The sequence below is a fragment of the Macaca thibetana genome, chromosome 1 (genome assembly GCF_024542745.1).
Source record: "Macaca thibetana thibetana isolate TM-01 chromosome 1, ASM2454274v1, whole genome shotgun sequence".
Taxonomy (NCBI): Eukaryota; Metazoa; Chordata; class Mammalia; order Primates; family Cercopithecidae; genus Macaca; species Macaca thibetana.
Window position 1 is genome coordinate 108,203,863 of NC_065578.1, and position 16,176 is coordinate 108,220,038.

The window sequence follows — 16,176 nt, forward strand, 5'->3', positions numbered from 1 at the left end:
TGAGAACACTCAATCAGAGGAAGTCTAGGAACTGAAGTGCCAAGTGTTGGGTTAATTGGAGGACATTGAAATTATCAATTTATGACAGGAGAAATGAGTGAGCCATGTATGTGTGGAGGTGGCACCGACTTAGGAGGGCAGTAAATAACTGCATCCTCTGAGGGTTGTGGGATTAAATACTCAGGGATCTATGTGCTTATCACAGTCCCTAACAATGTAGTGGGTATTCAAATATCAGCTATCACACTTCTATTCTTATTCTTGAGCTACAATGCCAGAAACTGTGGTGTATACTTGTAAGTACATGTATTTTTTATTTGACAAGTAGCATGTCTAATGTAAGAATCATAATACTCAAACTTGAAAGAAAAATTCAGAGACCAGGTATGGTGGCTCATGCCTGTAATCCCAGCATTTTGGGAGGCCAAGGCGGGCAGATCACTTGAGGTCAAGAGTTCAAGACCAGCCTGGCCAACATGGTGAAACCCTTGTCTCTACTAAAAATAAAAAAAATTAGCCGGTTGTGGTGACACATGCCTTTAGTCCCAGCTACTGGGAGGCTGAGGCAGGAGAATCAGTTGAACCTGAAAGATGGAGGTTGCAGTGAGCCAGGATCACACCACCGTACTCCTGCCTAGATGACGGAGCGAGACTGTGTCTCAAAAAAAAAATCAGTCTGGGCTATTTCTTTTTTTTTTTTTTTTTTTTTTTTTTGAGATGGAGTCTCGCTCTGTCGCCCGGGCTGGAGTGCAGTGGCCGGATCTCAGCTCACTGCAAGCTCCACCTCCCGGGTTTACGCCATTCTTCTGCCTCAGCCTCCCAAGTAGCTGGGGTTACAGGCGCCCGCCACCTCGCCCGGCTAGTTTTTTTTTGTATTTTTTAGTAGAGACAGGGTTTCACCGTGTTAGCCAGGATGGTCTCGATCTCCTGACCTCATGATCCGCCGGCTATTTCTTAACAGATTTAACTGCCTAAGACAGAGGCAGGCAAACTTTTCCTGTTAAGGGCCAGATAGAAAATATTTTAGGCTTTGCAGCCTATATGGTCTCTGTTGCAACTGCCCAACTCTGCCATTTAGTAGGGAAGCAGCCATATAGACAGTATATAAACAGATGTATTGATGGGAAAATGAAAATGACTTCATCTACAGAAGCAGGCATTGGGTTACAGTTTGCTGTCACCTAGCCTAAGACGCGATTTTTTTAAGGTAGTTCCTCATGGGTTTGTACATATTTCTAAAGGTTTGTTAAGTTCCACTGTTGATGCCTGTTAGATTATAACCTTGAACTGTCATACTTAGATAGAGTTGACCTTGTGTTTTATCTGTGTTTTATCTGTGTTTATCTTTTTTGTGACCAATTATAATTAAAACAGTATGACTTAATATAATGCACTTACTAAACCCATGAAGCAGCTATACCTATATAAGTCATTTTAAAGGAAAAATTGTATGCAGTTTCAGGTTTAAAGATTAATTTATTTCAGAAATCAGGCTGGGAACTAAAGAAAACAATGTAAAAACAAAGATTAATTTCTGAGAAGCCCCAAATAAGTTTACAACTGTGTTTTCTTGGTATGACTGACAGAGATATAACATAGCTTGGTGCTTTCTTTCCCACAGGATGTCTTTTAATCTCTTTCTCATACACTTTTAGGGATCCAGATTAGATGATCAAAGATGTGCTCCACCACCTGCTACCACAAAGGGTCCGACAGTACCAGATGAAGACTTTTTCAGCCTTATTTTACGGTCCCAGGCAAAGAGAATGGATGAACAGAGAGTTCTTTTACAAAGAGATCAAAACAGAGACACTGACTTTGGGCTAAAGGACTTTTTGCAAAGTAATGCTTTGTTGGAGTTTAAAAATTCAGGGAAAAAATCAGCAGACCACTAGTTACTATAGATGTATTTTTTTTTTCCTTTCAGAACACGGTAAGGAAACAATCTATTAATTTTTTCCTTAAAAGGAGAATTTATAGCACTGTAATACAGCTTAAAATATTTTTAGAATAATGTAAATAGTTAACCTTCAGTAGTCTATTAAGGCATTACTACTTCTCTGGACACGCGCATGTTTGAGGGTGGAGGTGTCCTGTAAAGGTGCTTCATCATCTGTGATTACTTGGGATGTGTTCTTTGGCAGCTTGTTAGGTTACTTTACCTAGTGTTTGTAAAGTAGGAAGTTAAGTGAATCATAGATTAGAATTTAATCCTCTTATGGAAATAATTTTTTAAAATCTTGACAATGGCATTTTTTTTTACACATAACCATGGATGTAGTGGGAAACAATGCTGTTTAGTAAAAATAATGTACTTGATCAATGTAAAAAAGCATATAAAATAGTCTTATTAAAAATCTAGTTTTTTTTTTTTTCTCCATGAAAATCTGTTTTCAATATTTTTTAGGCCAGTCAGTATAAAAGAAACTCTGCTTCTTGGGCTGGGCATGGTGGCTCATGCCTGTAATCCCAGCACTTTGGGAGGCTGAGGCAGGAGGATTGCTTAAGGCTAGGAGTTCAAGACCAACCTGGGCAACATAGTAAGACCCCCATGTCTACAAAAAATAAATCAGCAGCCAGGCGCGGTGGCTCATGCCTGTAATCCCAGCATTTGGGAGGCCTACGTGGGTGGATCACTTGAGGTCAGGAGTTTGAGACCTTCGTGGCCAACATGGCGAAACCCCATCTCTACTAAAAATACAAAAATTAGCTGGCCATGGTGGCATGCATGTAGTTTCAGCTACTTGGGAGGCTGAGGCAAGAGAATCGCTTGAACCCCTGGGAGGCTGAGACTGCAGTGAGCCAAGACCAGCCACTGGAGTCCAGCCTGGGTGAAAAAGCAAGACTCTGTCTCAAAAAAAAAAAAAAAAAAAGAAAAAAGATAGCAAGCATGCTGGCACACACCTGTAGTCCCAACTACTTAAGAGGCTGAGCCAGGAGGACCACTTGAGCCCAGGAGGTGGAGGCTGCACGCCAGCCTGGGTGACAGAAAAAGACCCTGTCTCTAGAAAACAAGTATCTTTTGTGTGTTTTGGGCTATTTGTTTGGGCTATAAAATGGTCTCTTCTGTTCCATAATACTGCTGTAAAACAAACTTTTCTAAGTCCCAATATAAAAAAAACAAAAAGCACCATATGGTTAGGTCAAGAACCTAGGACACATAAATAGAAAACAGATGAAAACTCACAAAAATTAAGTATAAAAGATGTCAGCTAGAACATTAGTTGTCATTAAGCCTTGTCTTCCTTATCCCAGATACTGAAGGCAGTTTACAAGGGGATAACAAAGTAACTGTAGCAAAAGACAAGTATGGGACAGACCAGGGCCTGGAGTAACACTGCATCACAGACTGCAAAAGCCCATGCTTGGAACAAGTTGCCAACTTGTTCCACTCTCCTTGCTTCTGACTGTGCACAGCTGGGATGGGATCTGGGGATGTGGACCCCTATTCTTTCAAAAAGTCATTCAGGTGATTTGAATGGGCAAATAGAAATATTTATCTAAATGGCCAATGTTTTTTAAAGAGAGAGTCATAATCTGGAATTAAAGTGCTCAGCCAAAAAACAAAAAGTACTAAATTAAAACCTGGATTACATTATGTTTTACGTATACTATAAGGTGTGATGTCCTGGATAGCATTTTTAAAACTCAGGTAAGTTTCATGGGGTTCTTATAAGAAAATTCAGTAAGACAGTATACCAAACCACAATGTAAAAAGTTTATTTTGTGTATATAATAGTTCTTACAGCCTGTAAACATTCAACATTATTCCATTTAAACATTGTTTTTAATAGCTGTCTATCTACCCTGTTCTGATTTTCCTAAAAGCTTCACACTATATAGGCTGGGCACGATGGCTCACGCCTGTAATCCCAACACTTTGGGAGGCCGACAAGGGCAGATCACTTGAGGTCAGGAGTTCGAGACCAGCCTGACGAAACCCCGTCTCTACTAAAAATACAAACATTAGCCAGGCATGGTGACGCACACCTGTAATCCCACCTACTTGGGAGGCTGAGGCAGGAGAATCGCTTGAACCTGGGAGGTGGAGGTTGCAGTGAGCCGAGGTTGCGCCACTGCACTCCAGCCTGGGCGACAGAGCAAAACTCTCAAAATTAAATTTTAAAAAAGCTTCACACTATAAACCTTAATTTTAATGACATATTGGCTAGTCAATAAGCCTTATCTCTTTTCTGATAATAAACTGGCCCTGATGTGTTCAATTTGCTTTCATATTTAAGTCTTTCCTGAATTGCTGTCGTCATTCAACAGCAGCTGCACGTTGCCTTGCTAGCTGTCAAAGTAGATTTCATCCCCAAATGGATATCTGTAATGAAAGAATACAGAGGTGAAATTTTATTTAAAATTTAAAAGAATTTGTTTTTGGATTAAAAGGCATGCAAGCAGCTTTAATTCCATTCACAGTTACAGTCTATCACCTGGGGCATTCACTACTTTTCAGAGTCGGATCACAGTTCAAAAGACAGCTCTCACCTTGGGGTCAGTGTGAACATGTCTTGTCCCCAGAGGACTACTTTATATGCATGGATGTTCACAAATTTATTCTAAACTGCAGGTGTCTGTCAGGATTCATTTGTTATATGCCCTCTGTGTTAAAAATCTTAAAATCCTTTTGCACTTCTTAGAAAAAATAACCTTTCTGATGAAATACTAAAGATGTTTGCAATATTAAACTAGAATATATTAACATGTATAATTTTTTTTGAGACAAGGTCTTGCCCTGTCACCCAGGCTGGAGTACAGTGGCTAGATCATAACTCACTGCCACCTCGCCATCTTCTTCTCTCAGCCCTCCAAGTGGCTGGGACTACAGGTGTGTACCACCATGCCTGGCTAGTTTTATTTTTAGTAGATAGCCTTGAACTCCTGAGCTTAAGCCATCATCCTCCCTCGACCTCCCAAAATGCTGGGATTGTAAGCATAAGCCACTGCGCCTGGCCTAAAATTAAATTGTTACAGGCACATAAGTAACACTTCCTGGATCCAAAAATGTGCATTCTGCATTTCGTATTAAAATGAAAAAGCAAGTGCTTGGGATACAAATATCTGCATGAAAATTTAAAGACTTTATTCCTGACTGGTATCATTTTTAGTAAGCAGTTGAACATAACTTGTAGTGTGAATATGGTTAAAACAAAGGACACCTGATGTCTGTGAAATCTTGTAGTGTGAATATGGTTAAAACAAAGGACACCTGATGTCTGTGAAATCTTATAGTGTGAATATGGTTAAAACGAAGGACACCTGATGTCTGTGAAATCTGCTAAGGACAGGTACAAAATTTATGAATTGCTTTTTAAACAGTTTAAAATGAGGAATGCTTTTGATAATAAGAAAGACTAATGTAAAGTGCTGACTGATGTCCTGTCTGCAGTTAAGGAAGACACCCAACTTTTCTTCCTCATTATGGTATTCTCTGTGTACAGATTTCTAAAAATGCAAACTTCCTATGGACAAGACAATATGATCTGCTATAATATAAATTAAGATATGATAATATGCTAGGATTCTGAGTAACATGAAAAATAGGTCTTATAAAAAGCCCATATACTTCATTTGGTGGGGGAAAAGAATAATGTCATTTTCAGTCGACTGACTCTGTAAAACAGATTACCAATGTTATCTAAATTGCCCTGGCAGTCTTCAGTTTTCTCTAAGTAAACATAAAGTAAAAGTGACAATAAGGATGCAGGTGTAGTAATAGCTGCAGAAAAGATGAAACTACGAAGCCACAATGACCTGTGGGCAGGCTACATAGAGACAAGCTGAGGTGTCAGTCAGACTGATCCTGGTAACGACACTCCATGGCTGCATGAAGATGCTGGAGGCACCAAGTGGGTGGCCTGAACTCTAGTGGATTCCACTAGGCAACGTAAGTTGGTTAGTGGGTTCCTGTAAGTGCCTATAACAATAAAATTTCTTTTTCAATGTCCCCAATTCAAACTGGTCTCCTTAACTATCCAGAATCAGTGATGCCTGCCATCTGTTCATCTTAAACACTTCCTACTTTATGGGATGTAAATATCAAAGAGAAGATGAAATTAAAAGCTTTTATATACATACATGTGTTTGTTAATTCTAATTGTCAGTAAAAATGTGAATGTTGAAGTTGGCACCTTTGTAGTAATCAGAATACTTGCAGAGAAGAGAAAGAGAGTGAAGAGTATACTTTACAGAGCTCGGAGGAGACTTGAGGCTGTCGTTTGTGCTGGTGTTCCTCTAGCCACAGGGGCTGCTGACTGGATCCTGTCCACATGGTCCAGCCATACCACTTGTGGGGCTGTATGTGCTGCCTTGGTCTGGGCTGCCCACGGCTTCAGACTTGAGCTGGGCCTTTTCCACTGCAGGTGAACCTTCTGTATTCCCCGATGTGTCTTGGCCAGAGACAGGCTTGGCAGACTGGCTGCTTTCAGTACTGCTTTCTTTCAGTGTGCCTTCCCCCAGGATTCCACCTATCTCCTTGGGCTTTGTATCCAAAACAGGTGATTTCTGCTATAAAGTACAAAATTACATTTTAACTGTTTGATGTAATGTGAAGTCTCAGTAATCAAACATATCTAAAAAGTTCCCACCCTAATCTGTTGTAGCAAGCTCCAAACTCTTTCAAATCCAGGGTCCAGTGCTAAGTTATAATTATGTAAATGTTATTATACCTCACCAAACTCCACTGTACTCCCATGGAGGAGTGGGAACACTTAGGGCCTACTGGGTGGTCTAGTGGCCCAGCTTAGAAGGCGTCAAGAGAATTGGTCATCAGTATTGTTAACATCTCTAGCCTGGTGAGAATAATTCATTTGACAAATATTTATTGAGCATATATTAAGTTCTAGGTGTTAGAGATACAGCAGGAACAAAATACATAAAACTGTTCTCACTGGAACTTATATTTAGGTTAGAAGAAAATCACACAAGTATGATATATATGTTGAATTAAAGAGGCTATGTAAAAAAAGTAGAGAAGATATGACTGCTGAATGTGGGGTGGGCTGGTAGGGTCAAATTATAGTTTAAATCAGGGTGGTCTGAAAATGTGATATGTCATCCAGCCAAACTTAAAGTTTTGTAAGTGAAGGAGAAATAAAATCCTTTACAGACAAGCAAATGCTGAGAGATTTTGTCACCACCAGGCCTGCCTTACAAGAGCTCCTGAAGGAAGCGCTAAACGTGGAAAGGAACAATCAGTACCAGCCACTGCAAAAACATGCCAAAATGTAAAGACCATCAATGCTACGAAGAAACTGCATCCACTAACAAGCAAAATAACCAGCTAACATCATAATGACAGGATCAAGTTCACACATAACAATATTAACCTTAAATGTAAATGGGCTAAATGCTCCAATTAAAAGACACAGACTGGCAAATTGGATAAAAAGTCAAGACCCATCTCACGTGCAGAGGCACACAAAGGCTGAAAATAAAGGGATGGAGGAAGATCTACCAAGCAAATGGAAAACAAAAAAAGGCAGAGGTTGCAATCCTAGTCTCTGATAAAACAGATTTTAAACCAACAAAGATGAGGAGAGACAAGGCCATTACATAATGGTAAAGGGATCAATTCAACAAGAAGAGCTAACTATCCTAAATATATATGCACCCAATACAAGAGCATCCAGATTCATAAAGCAAGTCCTTAGAGACTTACAAAGAGACTTAGACTCCCACATAATAATAATGGGAGACTTTAACACGCCACTGTCAACATTAGACAGATCAACGAGAGACAGAAAGTTAACAAGGATATCCAGAAATTGAACTCAGCTCTGCACCAAGTGGACCTAATAGACATCTACAGAACTCTCCACCCCAAATCAACAGAATATACATTCTTCTCAGCACCACATCACACTTATTCCAAAACTGACCACATAGTTGGAAGAAAAGCACTCCTCAGCAAATGTAAAAGAACAGAAATTATAACAAACTGTCTCTCAGACCACAGTGCAATCAAACTAGAACTCAGTATTAAGAAACTCACTCAAAACCGCTCAACTACATGGAAACTGAACAACCTGCTCCTGCATGACTACTGGGTACATAACGAAATAAAGGCAGAATAAAGATGTTCTTTGAAACCAATGAGAATAAAGATACAACATACCAGAATCTCTGGGACACTTAAAGCAGTGTGTAGAGGGAAATTTATAGCACTAAATGCCCACAAGAGAAAGCAGGAAAGATCTAAAATTGACACCCTAATATCACAATTAAAAGAACTAGAGAAGCAAGAGCAAACACATTCAAAAGCTAGCAGAAGGCAAGAAATAACTAAGATCAGAGCAGAACTGAAGGAGATAGAGACACAAAAAACCCTCCAAAAAAATCAATGAATCCAGGAGCTGGTTTTTTGAAAAGATCAACAAAATTGATAGACCGCTAGCAAGACTAATAAAGAAGAAAAAGAGAAAAATCAAATCGACGCAATTAAAAATGATAAAGGGGATATCACCACCGACCCCACAGAAATACAAACTACCATCAGAGAATACTATAACATCTCTACGCAAATACCTTAGAAAACCTAGAAGAAATGGATAAATTCCTGGACACATACACTCTCCCAAGACTAAACCAGGAAGAAGCTGAATCCCTGAATAGACCAATAATGGGCTCTGAAATTGAGGTAATAATAGCCTACCAACCAAAAAAAGTCCAGGACCAGACGGATTCACAGCAGAATTCTACCAGAGGTACAAGGAGGAGCTGGTACCATTCCTTCTGAAACGATTCCAATCAATAGAAAAAGAGGGAATCCTCCCTACCTCATTTTATGAGGCCAGCATCATCCTGATACCAAAGCCTGGTAGATACACAACAAAAAAAGAAAATTTTAGACCAGTATCCCTGATGAACAACGATGCAAAAATCCTCAATAAAATACTGGCAAACCAAATCCAGCAGCACATCAAAAAGCTTATCCACCATGATCAAGCAGACTTCATCCCTGTGATGCAAGGCTGGTTCAACATACACAAATCAATAAATGTAATCCAGCATACAAACAGAACCAAAGACAAAAACCACATGATTATCTCAATAGATGCAGAAGAGGCCTTTGACAAAATTCAACAGCCCTTCATGCTAAAAACTCTCAGTAAATTCGATATTGATGGAACGTATCTCAGAATAATAAGAGCTATTTATGACAAACCCACAGCCAATATCATACTGAATGGGCAAAAACTGGAAGCATTCCCTTTGAAAACTGGCACAAGACAGGGATGCCCTCTCTCACCACTCCTATTCAACATAGTGTTGGAAGTGCTGGCCAGGGCAATCAGGCAGGAGAAAGAAATAAAGTGTATTTAATTAGGAAAAGAGGAAGTCAAATTGTCCCTGTTTGCAGATGACATGATTGTGTATTTAGAAAACCCCATTGTCTCAGCCCAAAATCTCCTTAAGCTGATAAGCAACTTCAGCAAAGTCTCAGGATACAAAATCAAGGTGCAAAAATCACAAGCATTCTTATACACCAATAACAGAGATCCAAATCATGAGTGAACTCCTATTCACAATTGCTTCAAATAGAATAAAATACCTAGGAATCCAACTTACAAGGGATGTGAAGGACCACTACAAATCACTGCTCAATGAAATAAGAGGACACAAACAAATGGAAGGACATTCCATGCTCATGGATAGGAAGAATCAATATTGTGAAAATGGTCATACTGCCCAAGGGAATTTACAGATTCAATGCCATCCCCATTAAGCCACCAATGACTTTCTTCACAGAATTGGAAAAAAACTACTTTAAAGTTCATATGGAACCAAAAAAGAGCCCACATTGCCAAGACAATCCTAAGCCAAAAGAACAAAGCTGGAGGCCTCATGCTACCTGACTTCAAACTATACTACAAGGCTACAGTAACCAAAACAGCATGGTACTGGTACCAAAACAGAGATACAGACCAATGGAACAGAACAGAGCCCTCAGAAATGATGCCACACATCTACAACCATCTGATCTTTGACAAACCTGACAAAAACAAGAAATGGGGAAAGGATTCCCTATTTAATAAATGGTACTGGGAAAACTGGCTAGCCATATGTAGAAAGCTGAAACTGGATCCCTTCCTTACACCTTATACAAAAATTAATTCAAGATGGATTAGAGACTTAAATGTTAGACCTAAAACCATAAAATCTCTAGAAGAAAACCTAGGCAATACCATTGAGGACTTAGGCATGGGCAAGGACTTCATGACTAAAACACCAAAAGCAATGGCAACAAAAGCCAAAATTGACAACTGGAATTCAATTAAACTACAGAGCTTCTGCACAGCAGAAGAAACTACCATCAGAGTGAACAGGCAGCCTACAGAATGGGAGAAAAATTTTGCAATCTACTCATCTGAGAAGGGCCAATATACAGAACCTACAAAGAACTCAAACAAATTTAGAAGAAAAAAACCCCATCAAAAAGTGGGCAAAGGATATGAACAGACACTTCTCAAAAGAAGACATTTATGCAACCAACACACACATGAAAAAATGCTCATCATCACTGGCCATCAGAGAAATGCAAATCAAAACCACAATGAGATACCATCTCACACCAGTTAGAATGGCGATCATTAAAAAGGCAGGAAACAACAGGTGCTGGAGAAGATGTGGAGAAACAGGAACACTTTTACACTGTTGGTGGGACTGTAAACTACTTCAACCATTGTGGAAGACTGTGGTGATTCCTCAAGGATCTAGAACTAGAAATACGATTTGACCCAGCCATCCCATTACTGGGTATATACCCAAAGGATTATAAATCATGCTGCTATAAAGACACATGCACACGTATGTTTATTGCGGCACTATTCACAATAGCAAAGACTTGGAACCAACCCAAATGTTCATCAATGCCGACTGGATTAAGAAAATGTGGCACGTATACACCACGGACTACTATGCAGCCATAAAAAAGGATGAGTTCATGTCCTTTGTAGGGACATGGATGCAGCTGGGAACCATCATTCTCAGCCAACTATCGCAAAAACAGAAAACCAAACACCGCATGTTCTCACTCATAGGTGGGAATTGAACCATGAGATCACTTGTACACAGGAAGGGGAACATCACACACTGGGGCCTGTCATGGGGTAGGGGAGAAGGGAGAGATAGCATTAGGAGATATACCTAATGTAAATGATGAGTTAATGGGTGCAGCACACCAACATGGCTCATGTATACATATGAACACACCTGCACGTTGTGCACATTTACCCTAGAACTTAAAGCATAATAAAAAATAATTTAAAAAAAAAAAAAAAAAGCATGATATGGCTAGGCATGGTGGTATATGCCTGTAATCCCATAACTTTGGGAGGCCAAGGTGAGAAGACTGCTTGAGGCCAGGAGTTTGAGACCAGCCTGGGTAACAGCAAGACCCCATCTCTACAAAAAATAAATATTAGCCAGGCATGGTGGTATATGCCTATAGTCCTAGTTACTAGGAAGGCTGAGGCAAAAGAATCGCTTGAGCCCAGGATTTTGAGGCTGCAATGAGCTAAGATCACTGAATTCCAGCCTTGACCACAGAGTGAGACCTTGTCTCCAAAAATAATAAAAATGAGTAAAGGCCTGAAGACAGTAACCATATGATATATGAATGAATACTGTAGAGCAAATGAACAGGAGGTACAAAGGCTCTCAGTTCAAGGAACAGTCAGGAGCCCTTGTGGCTGAAGTAGAGTGAGCATGGAGGAAGAAGAGGTGACCAGAGAGGTAGTGGATGTGGGGGAAGGGGAGACCAAGGAGGCTTCTAGGCCATTGTGATAACTGGCTTTCCCCTCAAGTGAGACAGGAAGTCACTGGAAGACTTCTGAGATAGGTGACAGGTAATTATTAACTATAAAAGCTGGAAGGAGCATCTTAAGGTCTTGTTTTTATGTTTGTTTTGGTTTTTGTTTTTGTTTTTTTTGAGACGGTGTCTTACTCTGTCACCCAGGCTGGAGTGCAATGGTATGATCTCGGCTCACTGCAACCTCTACCCCCTGGAATCAAGCAATTCTCCTGCCTCAGCCTCCCAAGTAGCTGGGATTACAGGTGCGCACCACATAATGCCTGGCTAATTTTTTTGTATTTTTAGTACAGATGGGGTTTTGCCATGTTGGCCAGGCTAGTCTTGAACTGCAGACCTCAAGTGATCTGCCTGCCTTGGCCTCCCAAAGTGCTGGGATTACAGGCGTGAGCCACTGCACCTGGTCCATCTTAAGGTTTTCTAGATACATGTAGATGTGTTTATTTTTGTACGAACTCTATGGGAAGGGATTCTATAATTTCCCAGATTCTATTATGTTCATAACTATTTCAAAGGTTTAACAGTTGCAACTTAAACATTTCAAATGACAATACAAATTCCTCCCTCAAACAGAAATGGAAATGTCCCTTTAAAAGACTGATAATGGTGAAACACTTCTCACCATTCTACAGGTAAAAAGTATAGTCTAGCCAGCCAATGACACCGAAGATTTGGGGAAGCAATGTTTTTGATCCCTGGCCCCAGCCCACTCTTCCATCCAGCTAATCCTTTAGGGCCCTACAGTGCCTTCCCTAGAGCTCTGGGCCTTCAGTGATGCCTCCTCTCTGATCTCTTCAAAGATAGAAATTTCTGTCATGCTCACATGCTGGCTTCCTATGAAGGTTTGTATGAATTACCATCTGTTCTAACAAACTACTGTTAAATTGTATTTTACATAAAAGTTAAATCTAATTTTATTTCTTCTGAGGAAGCTGAACTAACTTTTGACCAGAAAGGGGAGAGACAGAGTGACTGTATCACTCATTATATAATTAAGGGTGAAGGGTAAGAGTAAAAACAATCAGAACTCTTCCAGAAGCATTTAGAACCAGTAACGAAGGGACAGCAAAATAAAAGAGTTGCTGACTTACACCGGGTACCACCGTGGGATGCTCTCGTGCCTCTGCGTCTGGTACATCAAATGCCCGGAGCACTTCAGGGCTCTTGTTGCCAGTCTGAAATCTCAAGTCAACATCTCTCTCTCTCAAAATCTCTCTTCTACCCTCATATGTTTTAGCATAAGGGCCTTGCTCAATGGGGCCAGTTTGGCCCCTATAATAGAACTCTGCATCACCTGCCCCACCATCAGGTCTGTAATCAATTTCCTCCTGCCGTCTCCTATCCCGTGGCCGAAGTGCCTGGGGAGGTTCTCTCTCAGGACCGCCTACATGTCTCAGCACATGAACTGATTTGCCAGCACCATAGCAGAAACTCTGTAAGGAAAAGAAATACATTTTCCTAAGGACTTAATGGCTAACCTACAAAAAAGTTATGAGGCATTTTATTCAGAGTGCTAACAAAATTATGTAATTTAACTTACTTGTGGCATTTATAGACATAAACATGTTAATTTGACTTTTTTTCATTAGAGACCTCTTCTTTAGATTAATACAAGGCCAAAGTGGCCCATAAAGCTTAATAAATCACTGACTATTCAGTAGATATTTTAATCAGCTAGACACATTTTGATCGAACTATAACAATGGCAGGCTGAAGCCTAGGTATTTAAATTAGCAGGTTCTAGTCTGATAATTATTCATGTTTCTAGCTTCATGCCCATCATACAAGGTAAATGCTGAAAATATTTAAAGTTGTATATCATTATGTAAACAATCTCCTGTACCTTTACTTTTTACAAATACAAACTAGCTTAAGTTACAGCTAAAATTCAACAGGTTTTGATTCACATTCCATGGGAAAAAGTAGGCAGCAGTTCCTGACAGTGTGGCTCAGGGACCCCTGCGGGGAAACCTGAGACTTTCAGGGGATCTATGAGATCAAAACTTTTCATAATACAAAGACATTATTATTTGTCTTTTTCACTGTCCCCTCCTGAGTGTGCAATGGAACATTCCAGATGCTAGAGTGACAGCCTCACTCGGACTCAGGAGATGCCTGCCTGCGTGTACAGTACTCGTATGTTTTAAATTTGTTTTAACTCCTAATATGTAAATATCAATAAATATAATCACCTTAAGTAAGAGCTGTTTGTGGGCTTCAATTTTTAAGACTGCAAAGAGGTCCTGAGAACAGAAACTTTGAAAATTTCTATACTAGTTTTTCAAACACTACTATTTGAAGACAGAAGCAGCCAAAGTCAAAGAGCATAACTTTCCTTAGGGAGCACATGAAACAAAAACAGATGGTGAAGACTCTGCTGATAATTTCAGTTTCAGAGACTACACTACGACTATAGAACTAATGTCACCTAACAAAAAAAAATACCCGCCAACCACATAATCCTGTAATCACAAGCCAAAACACAAAACCAAAAAAGAAACGATTTCAAAGTGAATAGAGATGGTGAATGTTGTATCCTTAGGGCAGAGAATTTCCCTTGGCACATCTAAGTTTTTGGTTTTATGCAACAACCGCTTTACTTGGGTAATAGCTAAAAAATCGATTAAAAAAAAAAAAAAAACACTGAACAGACCATGGATGAATGACGAGTAATATTTCTTCTTAATGTCTGCTCCTGGATCCCCAAACTCCTTCTCAGCATACCCACGTACTTCCACATCCCTTTCTGGTTCTGTGTCAAACTCAATGCTCTTCCCTTCTCACTGCTGCAAAAACTCAGACTACAAATAAGAAGGCCCCCTTTCTCAAGGAGACAGTAATCAACTTCCTATTTCCTGTGTATTAATTCACCAAGGTTAAAGGACAAATTTAAAAAGAGGGTATTATTCTAAATCACTGCTACATATGCAATCAAACTAGAGAACTACTTTCTTGATTAGAAAAATATACAAGTGGACGCCCACTGCCATGGCGACTCTGCTGCGCCCTGTCCTGCGCCGGCTCCGCGGGCTCCGCGGGCTTCCCGGCCTCCTGCGGCTTGCAGCAGAAATGCCTCTCCGGGCCAGGAGCGACGGCGCCGGCGCCGGCCCGCTGTACTCGCACCACATCCCCACCTCCCCGCTGCAGAAAGCGCTGCTGGCCGCCGGCTCCGCGGCAATGGCGCTCTATGACCCCTGCCGCCACGACATGGTCGCAGTTCTAGGGGAGACCACAGGACACCGCACCCTGAAGGTCCTCAGGGACCAGATGAGGAGGGATCCAGAGGGTGCCCAGATCCTGCAGGAGCGTCCCCGGATTTCGACGTCCACCCTCAGAGCCTGCCAGAAGGCTCCCTGGGTCGCGAGTATCTCCGTTTCCTGGATGTGAATAGGGTCTCCCCAGACACCCGAGCACCCACCCGCTTCGTGGATGATGAGGAGCTAGCGTATGTGATTCAGCGATACCGGGAGGTGCACGACATGCTTCACACCCTGCTGGGGATGCCCACCAACATCCTGGGGGAGATGGTAGTGAAATGGTTTGAGGCTGTCCACACTGGCCTGCCCATGTGCATCCTGGGTGCTCTCTTTGGACCGATCCAACTCAGTGCTCAGAGCCTGCAAGTGCTGGTCTCGGAGTTGATCCCATGGGCCGTTCAGAACGGGCGCACAGCCCCATGTGTCCTCAACCTGTACTATGAGCGGCTCTGGGAGCAGTCCCTGAGGGCTCTACGGGAGGAGCTGGGCATTACGGCACCACCCGTGCATATCCAGGGCTTGGCCTGAGTTCCTGAGCCAGCGGGGCCTGGCCTACTTCCCCCATCTACTGCTTCCCTTGGGGGCAGAGGGCTCCCTTGACTACCTTTGTTCCTCTTCTTTGAACACTGACCCTTGGACAACATTTATCATAATTTGTTATAGCCACTGCTGAGTGGCCTTGAGAACGAACCCCACAGGGAGCAAGCAGTACAGAGGCACTCCCAGGGGGACCAGCAGCTGTCCAAGGAGAACCATGCGTGAACAGTATCAGTCGTCTGGGCTCATGCTGGGATGTTGCAGCACTCCTGTTGCGACTCCGTCCAACCAGCCAGGTTTGCTGGGGGCCAGGCTGGGTGTCCTCACAGGAGTGAGTGCTACACCCAATTCCAAAAGCCCGAGAAGAGAGAAGCGGAGGGGGAGGCGACTGTGTGAATAAAGGCTCCCATCAGGTCAAAAAAAAAAGAAAAATATACAAGTAAGTATAATATAGCTGTATCATTTGGGGGGGGAGGGGAGGAAAAAAAATCTGTATCACTTAAAAATCACCTTCTCATTAAGCATGACTTAGCCTGATTTACAATATCAGAGAAGCCCAGTAAG

General features: G+C 41.4%; 3 protein-coding genes across 13 annotated transcripts in view; 2 read left to right on the plus strand and 1 right to left on the minus strand.

Moving 5' to 3' along the window:
• The window catches only part of GPSM2 (G protein signaling modulator 2), a 56,448-nt gene extending 54,098 nt beyond the window's left edge, over window positions 1–2,350 (plus strand). For all 3 annotated transcript variants that reach the window (XM_050745849.1, XM_050745862.1, XM_050745852.1), the window contains one exon: window positions 1,656–2,350. In XM_050745849.1, coding sequence (XP_050601806.1) covers window positions 1,656–1,895 — 240 coding nt within the window. In that variant the 3' untranslated portion in view covers window positions 1,896–2,350. The remainder of the gene's footprint in view (window positions 1–1,655) is intronic.
• The window catches only part of CLCC1 (chloride channel CLIC like 1), a 39,718-nt gene continuing 25,434 nt past the window's right edge, over window positions 1,893–16,176 (minus strand). For 4 of the 9 annotated variants that reach the window (XM_050746074.1, XM_050746137.1, XM_050746116.1 and 1 more), the window contains exons 10-11: window positions 12,910–13,251; window positions 1,893–6,513 (exon numbers count right to left, since the gene is read on the minus strand). In XM_050746074.1, coding sequence (XP_050602031.1) covers window positions 6,241–6,513; window positions 12,910–13,251 — 615 coding nt within the window. In that variant the 3' untranslated portion in view covers window positions 1,893–6,240. The remainder of the gene's footprint in view (window positions 6,514–12,909; window positions 13,252–16,176) is intronic. The other 5 variants (XR_007717248.1, XR_007717245.1, XR_007717246.1 and 2 more) reach the window with 5 other exon arrangements.
• LOC126930050 (ubiquinone biosynthesis protein COQ4 homolog, mitochondrial-like) lies at window positions 14,210–16,044 on the plus strand. Its single transcript, XM_050746671.1, is given in 2 exon segments — window positions 14,210–15,146; window positions 15,149–16,044. Coding segments are annotated over 2 exon segments (795 nt in total). The 5' UTR covers window positions 14,210–14,806; the 3' UTR covers window positions 15,604–16,044.